General features: G+C 38.8%; 1 protein-coding gene across 1 annotated transcript; it reads left to right on the plus strand.

Annotated features, from left to right (window-relative positions):
* Positions 1-3,193: 3,193 nt before the first annotated feature.
* On the plus strand, positions 3,194-8,220 carry LOC103430655 (dynamin-related protein 5A). Its single transcript, XM_008368808.4, has 8 exons — positions 3,194-3,660; positions 4,407-4,598; positions 4,677-4,883; positions 5,067-5,495; positions 5,895-6,122; positions 6,206-6,401; positions 6,714-7,383; positions 7,829-8,220. The coding sequence occupies exons 1-8, from the start codon at positions 3,283-3,285 to the stop codon at positions 8,013-8,015; spliced, it is 2,487 nt and encodes an 828-aa protein (XP_008367030.3). The 5' UTR covers positions 3,194-3,282; the 3' UTR covers positions 8,016-8,220.
* Positions 8,221-8,554: the final 334 nt, after the last annotated feature.

The raw sequence follows: 8,554 nt of genomic DNA on the forward strand, positions 1-8,554 counted from the left end.
AAGAAATTAAGAGAAAGCATTCAATAGTGAGGGCATAACTAAAATTTAATAGCATCCCACGTTGCCTCATAGTCGATCAAAACTTCTCTAATTCGCCAAGAAGTAAACATAATCCTGAATCTTGAGAAAACCAAATTCAATTAAATAACAATTAATAAGCAGCAACAATGGATTGTTTTAATCAAAATATTAACTTGATTAAACAACCAAGTCATCTCATTTTTGCCTCACAAACATAAGTTGATGAAGTTAGCAAGAGGGTACAATTTGTTAAGCTTAATAGCCTTTATGCACATAAAATACCTTTTCCAAAACACCTAAATAGATATATTTTTAAAATGAATAACTTCAATGCTTTAAGCCACATGAAGCTTGTAGAACAAAGTTAACATGAAAAATGAATAAAATGACATGCATATCTATAAACAGCAGGAAAAAAGGAAATCATCAGCACTAAATTCCTCAACTTAACTATCTCGAGAGTTATTGGACTGAAATGATGCCAACCACATGATAGAGAAACAAATAAAAACGTGTAAATTCATAAATCAAGGTTTTAACTCAATCAAATATTATTCCAATGAAAGTTGTAAAATGCAAATAAAGCCATTTAACAACAAACTGTTTCAACCATTTGACTACCCGCAATGTAGACAAAGAGACCTGATACTCATAGTACATAACTGCTCTATTTGTCTCTCTACATATGACAATTAATAAAATGGAAAACTGAAGTATACCTTGGCTAGTTATTATTTTGGGTCGCCATCTCCAATTGCTCCAAATAAAAGAGAGGAAGCGTGTGAAGGCAAAATTGGAGGCTTGTCTTGAGTTCTTGAGTTGGCACTGGCGATCATCGACCACGTCTCCTAACTCGTAACGTGCTAAAATTATTGATTCAACAGAGAGTGTTTAACTAAATCTTATCTCATTGGCAACGGCACATTATAATATCAAGCACATCTTTTGTGTTTATAGATAATAGAATTTTACTCTTTTAAGTAGGTACTTTTCATTTTCAGAACAACAAAATTAGGAATTGAACATAAATATGAACATCAACTATTATACAGAAGTTCGAAATGAAAATTAATTAGTCATGCAAACCTTTTTAAAGCAATCGCGATTCTATCTCTATTTGAATACAACACCATTGAGCTGAGGTTCTCAATTTTCTTAGCTTGTTGTTGCACCATCTTCTCTCTTTCAGCTTGGGCTTTTTTTTTCCTCCAACTCCAAAGCCATACGCTCCCTCTCTAACTCAGTCTGCACAGAAAGTACGCATGTCCCATAATACACTTGCATTCAACTAATTACAATAAAAATAAAGTGTAACTCCAAACCTGCAATAACGTGTTTTGCAGATTGAGGATTTCCTCTGCCCAACGTTCTGAATGATATAAAAGAGAACTACAAATTGAAAAACTTGAACTTAAACTGTATCCTTACAGTTTTATTTTTCCTTGCTCGAGGCCCATTCAAATTGAAAAGAGAACTACACAACCACTATAAATACAAATCTTTAAACTTTCTCCAAAAAATGAAATCACAGAGAATTGAATTTTAAGCGTGAATCTAAGCCAAACATACCAAAATGCCCATGATCCGTTACAACACACCACCCTTTGCCATCAACTTCAGTAGGTCATCTCTCAAAAACTCCTTAAGCCCTTCTGCAACTGCATTCATTTGTCCTTTCCCACTGTCAAGAACTCCAGTGAATGCTTCCTCCGCCGCCACCGGCAACACCACTTCGTCACCCGATAACGTCAACTTCAACTGGCAAAATGTCGGACCAAACCACATTTTATGCAAAAAAATTGAATCAAAATTCGAAACTAAAGGTGCAACATTTGAAGAGTGTGGTGTGGGTGATTGAGGCATTTCAACAAACACTTACCTAGAGTACCTGGTGCAACCTCTTTCGGAGGTGCGGCTGCAGGAGAAGGGCTCGTAGCCCTCTGCCATGACCAGGGCGGCGGTCAATTCCCGCCGTTGTAGTTTGGTTTCCTGTAAGCCGATCTAATAAAATCAGCAATTTGAGCCTGTTCACGTTTTACGTCACTATCTTCATCTTCTTCATCTCTCTGGGCAAGTTCGAATTAATTCGACAATTATCAAGGAAGAATTCAGAAATTAATTGGATCTTCATGGCAATTTCAAGCTAATTCGACAATTATCAAGGAAAAATTTAAAAATTAATTGGCGATTACCGATTCCGAGACCAGATTGGAAATAAAGGATGATGACGCCCATTGCGGTGCCTTCGCAGCAGCGTCAAGGTCTCTCCAACATAACTACTAGTTCGAGAAGATGATGGGATTTGGCGACGATGGAATGGACTCCGTTTCTTTAGACAACAATTTGGTTTTTGTATGGAGGAGTAAGACCCATAGAGAGAGAGTGGAGGAGGAACGGGAAGAAGTTGGAGCACAAAGATGGGGAAGTTGGTGTGGGGAAGTTGAAGTGGGACTACTACAACAACTGTTTCAAATACAGTTTCCAAGTCTCTCTGCATGTCTAATTTGTGTCCTCTTTTTTCTCTCCTACCCCACGTTTTTACCATTTTATCCCTATTTTTTATATTTTTTGTTTTTCTCATAACTGTAAATAAAGGGTCAATTTTGGATTTATGAATGTTTCACTATTTTTTCCTTTTGGCTTTATATATATAGAAGATAATGCGAAAAACATAAGATGACAAATAGGTCACGAAGAGTTTCACTTTTGAAAGAGTCTCCTCAACATTTCTCATTCAAAATTGTCCTTATTAAACTATTGACAAAATAAAAAACAGTAATCAACTTCATAATTAAGCAGCGTGTCTTTTATTAAAGATGTAACTTCAATCTATGATATTCATGTTTGGTATGAATAATTTTGTGCTATTTAGTGTACTATCTCTTGTGCAAGTGGTCGTTTACTACAGTGGTAGAAAAATGTTAAGCCCTTGCATGATGATGTGGGTTCAAACTCTGTCGATGACTAACAAAAAAAAAAGTGTACTATCTCTTGTTGTTTAGTAAAGCAATTACTCAAAGGAAAAAACAAAACTCCTTATTTGTCAAGCAAAATAAACGATTAGCTGGACCTAAAAGAGATATGAGCCGAAAATCCAGCCCATCTTCTTCTCACCCCCGAAACCAAACCCAACCCACAAAACAACGGCATGCCGTTCGCGTCTGATCGGCTTCATTTCTTAAAATTCGAATTCAAAAAACCCCCCAATTTTCCCACGCTCACATTCTCTCTTTCCTTTTTCTCTCACTCCTCTGTGCAGCAATGTCCGCAAACACCACCACCCGCACAACCCCGACCAAAACCCCGTCGGGAAAATCATCCCGCTCCCGGAAACATTCTCACCCCTATTCCACCGCCGAGAGCGAAATGTCGTCTTCGTCGTTGGCCTCCCTCGCCAACTCCAAGTCCCGATTCGAGGCCTACAATCGCCTCCAGGCGGCCACGGTGGCATTCGGAGAGAAACTCCCGATTCCAGAGATCGTTGCCCTCGGCGGACAGTCGGACGGCAAGAGCTCTCTCCTCGAAGCACTCCTCGGGTTTCGCTTCAATGTCCGGGAAGTCGAGATGGGCACTCGCCGTCCTCTCATTCTCCAAATGGTCCACGACCCCACCGCACTCGAGCCCCGCTGCCGATTCCAGGTCTGCCTTCTTTCGTATGCCATTCGTAGCTCCTTCATTGTTTTGCATTTTGTTGTTCTAGTTAGTTCGTGATGATTTTAGGGTTTTTTAGTCCATTCTGTTTGGTTGCTGAGGATTCTTGGGAAAATTGACGATAGTTTGAGCTTTAAATGTACTTGTTTTCTGCGGATTCTTAATGTTTTCGACATTTCGAAGCATATGGGAATAAAAAAAGCACATTTGGAATTGTGTGTAATGAGCTATATTCTGTTTCTGAGAAATTGGGGGAAATAAACGGCCATGAAGATTTGAGTTTTATTAGTCTTTGTCATATGCAGAAATGTGGAATACTAACGCAATTACGATCAATGCAGAAAACTTGTTATAAATGGTGTACTGATCGAGTTTTTGGCACAAAGGTTGGGTAGGATGGTTTCTGAAATGTTGTTTTCCTTTTTGATATATTTTTTTTGGGTTTAAAGCAAATCGAAAAACTGATAGAAATGAAAAACGGAAAGAAAAAAGGGTTTCCATTTATCTGGTGTTGGTTCCAAAGGAAAGCGGTAACTCTACTCAGTCATTTACTACACAACATTCGACATAACTAAAGTTTCATACTGTTGAAATCTAAACTTTCAAGCCTGACTATGTAGGTGATGTTCTTGCAATTTTTTTTAATGCCCTTGGACTTCCTCCAATAATTTCAGTTGTGTGATATATGATGGTTTAATTACACAATGTATTAATCATTAGAGTATTGTAAACAGGAAGAGGATACTGAAGAATATGGAAGCCCAGTCGTTTTGCCATCGGCCATTGCAGACATCATTAAGTCCCGCACTGAGACACTGTTGAAGAAAACTAAAGGTGCAGTTTCTTCAAAGCCAATTGTCATGAGAGCAGAATACGCACACTGCCCGAACCTCACCATTATAGATACTCCGGGCTTTGTTCTTAAGGTGGGTTTTACGATTCAAGTACTGCAACATATGTGTGTTTATTTTGATTTGTGTTAATGGTTTGAATTTTGCTGGTAGGCAAAGAAAGGAGAACCTGAAAGAACTCCTGATGAAATTCTTTCCATGGTGAAGTCACTGGCTAGTCCTCCACATCGTATACTCTTGTTTCTCCAACAAAGTAGTGTGGAGTGGTGCTCCTCGTTGTGGTTGGACGCCATTCGGGATATTGATCCGACCTTTCGAAGGACGATTATCGTGGTCTCGAAGTTTGATAATCGGTTAAAGGTATGTAGTTGTTTAAATCTTCATTAGCCCATTTATGGCATGGTAAATAATGTTACTGAGAACTGAAATATATGAATAGCTCACTAAGTATTCATGGCATGGTGCAGTGTAAATTGGCTCTGTACTTCTGTTGATATGCTGTCTGATATGTTAATTTTGGATTTATGAATGTAATATATGCAGGAGTTTAGTGACCGGTGGGAGGTGGACCGCTATTTGAGTGCAAGTGGTTATCTTGGCGATAACACTCATCCATTTTTTGTTGCACTGCCAAAGGATAGGAATACTATTTCAAATGATGAATTTCGCCGGCAGATAGCTCAAGTAGATTGTGAAGTTTTACGACACCTTCGTGAGGGTGTTAAGGGAGGCTTTGATGAAGAGAAGTTCAGACCATATATTGGATTTAGCTGTTTGAGAGACTATTTAGAATCCGAGCTTCAGAAAAGGTACAAAGAAGCCGCACCAGCAACTCTTGCTTTGCTTGAGCAGCGCTGCAGTGATGTCACCTGTGAACTAGCCAAAGTGGACTCAAAAATACAGGCCACCTCTGATGTTGCTCAGCTCAGGAGATCTGCAATGTTGTATGCAGCTTCTATAAGCAATCATGTGGTAAGTAATAACTAATATCTGTGACATGTTTTCAAAAATATAATACAAAGTATAAGTTTTACTTGAATTTAAGTTTAACTTTCCATAGTATTTCCTGAAGTTCTCAACGCTTATTATATGCGTGTCTTTTCTATTTTTTCCAATCATCCTCCATTGCTGCTCCATTAATGCGAATGCCACAAGTAGTCAGGAAAAAACTTAGTCTGCAAACCAAAAAAGCACTCGTCAGAGAAAAATTTAATTGTTGATTCTCATTCTATTTACAAGTAATTTGTCAGCGTATTTCATCATCTTTTGTTCATATGCTACAATAAAATCTTCTCTTTTCGAGGTTCTGATTAATTTTGAGTTTGAGAGGTATAGCTTGACTGTATTCCCTCTTATTGGTAAATTTCGAAGGCTACTTTGATTGATGGAGCAGCAGACCCTGCCCCTGAGCAATGGGGGAAAACAACTATGGAGGAGCAATCGGAAAGTGGTATTGGGGGATGGCCTGGCATCACAGCAGATATAATGCCTCCCAATGCTACCCTTCGACTTTATGGAGGAGCTGCATTTGAAAGGGTTATGCATGAATTTCACTGTGCGGCATATTCAATTGAATGTCCTCCAGTGTCTAGGGAGAAGGTAATACATATTCTGCTAGATCAATATAGCTAGGAATTTTTTATAATTTGTACAGAGGCGAGTTCTAAGACTTCTTCTAACAGGTGGCAAATATCCTACTTGCCCATGCTAGCCGAGGAGGGGGTAGAGCAGTGATGGATGCAGCTGCAGAGATTGCACGTTCTGCTGCACGCTCATGGCTTGCTCCTCTTCTTGACTCTGCATGCGATCGGCTTGCATTTGTTTTGGGAAATCTTTTTGATCTTGCCATAGAACGAACTCACAACCGTGATTCAGAATGTAAAATGCTGTCTTCCTTGCACTTTCATTTTTCCAGATCAAATGTTTTACATGAAATGTGCATTAACAGATGAGGGAATGAGTAGAATGTGGAACTTTGAGAAATTTCATGCTCCTTGGATTTGAATATTCACTGTATCTTTGGCTTCCTGCATTAACACCTATTACATAAATGCTTCTCTTTTATATTTTCCCCTGATTTCTTTTTGTTGAGTTCTCCAACCTAGGATTCAAATACGAACGTTAATATTTATGGGACTCATAGTACTCAGTTCTGGTATTAAAACCTTGGGCTACTTGTTTACTGTGTAGGTGGGAGGAAATCTGGAAATATGGATGGATATATTGGTTTCCATGCTGCTCTTAGGCAGGCACACAACCGATTTATAAAGGAGCTTGCTAAACAGTGCAAGCAACTAGTTCGGCACCACCTCGATTCAGTTACAAGTCCATACTCTTTGGTTTGTTATGGCAATGACTTTCAAAGCGGTTTTGGCTCCAGTACAGCCTCTTCTTATAACTTTAACCAGCCTTCAGTCACATCATTTTTACTTGAGTTATCTGATGCCACGATGAAAGATCAGGAGAATATACCTCCAGAAAAGAATGCACAACAAACTACTCCTGGAAAAGGTACAGATGCCAGAGATGCTCTTCGAGAAAGCCAAATGACGGTGCCTGAGACCCCATCACCTGATCAGCCATGTGATGGTGGCTTGAAGAAGGATCTTGGGAATGGCATTGACATAGGAGCAAGAAAGCGGATTTCAAGAATGCCTGGAAATAACAGAAATTCTGACAATACAAGAACACAACAAAATGGTGGTTCCCTTTTGTTTGGAAATGTTGATGGCACTTTAAAATCAACCACAGCTTATACAGAAATCTGTTCATCAGCTGCACAGCATTTCGGGCGGATACGTGAAGTTCTTGTGGAGAGAAATGTGGCATCAGCTTTGAATTCTGGTTTCCTAACACCTTGGTGAGTTTCCTTAACTATATTTTGATTGAACACACAGGTTGCTGATCTTACCAAAGACCTTGCTTCACTATTTTAGTAGTTAGTCTACTTCTGCAACTCAAAACTTTCAAGACAGCGAGATTTTTCGTGAAATTGGAACATTTCGAAATATACGCGTCATTTCGTTTTTCATGTCTTTGTTTTCCTCCTGTCTGTCTTTCGTACTTCTTTCATACGTATTTTTAACTTTCCTACTGAACCCTGCAAAATGCCCTCAAATACTTAATGCTTCAGAACCCTGCTACAAATAAAACAAATTCGTCGTTCTTTAAATTCTATTGTTTTATTCCACATAATTTGGCTTGGATATAAATCATACTAATATGTATATTTTCATGGAAATCATTCCTTGGCAGACTTATGACAGTTATGGTAACATTGTTATATATTTTCCTGTTTTATGCAGTCGGGATCGGCTTGTTCTGGCTATTGGTTTGGATTTGTTCGCTGTGAGCGATGAGAAGTTCATGGACATGTTTGTCGTACCTGGCGCAATTGATGTACTGCAGAATGAGCGACAATCGCTTCAGAAGCGTCAAAAGACACTCCAGTCTTGTTTGAACGAGTTTAAAACTCTTGCTCGCGCACTTTAATGGTAGAAATAGTTTTATAGGGGTTGTATCCCAAGGTTTACTGCCAGTGAACAATTGAAAATTTCACTCCGAGGCTAAAATTTGTTGTTGCTAATCATTGAATGCCTCATCGGCTGTGTTGTCTGTAACGCCATTTTTTCTCATTTGGCTTTCATTTTTGTGTATGTCACTCTGCACTTTTAATATTGATTGAGCGAAGAATTCATTCTGCAGTTTCATATTATTTAGTGTTCTGCAAAGTGTAAAGGACCGCGTAATTCGGAGCATCAATTTAAAAGCATAAAAGAACTGAAATTGAACAGAATGGGCGGAACTGAGACATCGATCTACAATACGACTGAGTCATGGAACGATTCAATTGGACTGTTGTTTTCTTAAAGGGACATTGTCAAGAGCAAGGAAGAAATTAAAGGGACATTGTCAAGAGCAAGGAAGAAAAAATCGATAATATCGGCGATATTTCGCCGATATTATCGTTTTTTTGAAGATTTGAAAGTATATATTGGTTGGCCTTTGGGCTATGATCAAGTGTAGTATGC

Source organism: Malus domestica, chromosome 03, assembly GCF_042453785.1.
Source record: "Malus domestica chromosome 03, GDT2T_hap1".
NCBI lineage: Eukaryota > Viridiplantae > Streptophyta > Magnoliopsida > Rosales > Rosaceae > Malus > Malus domestica.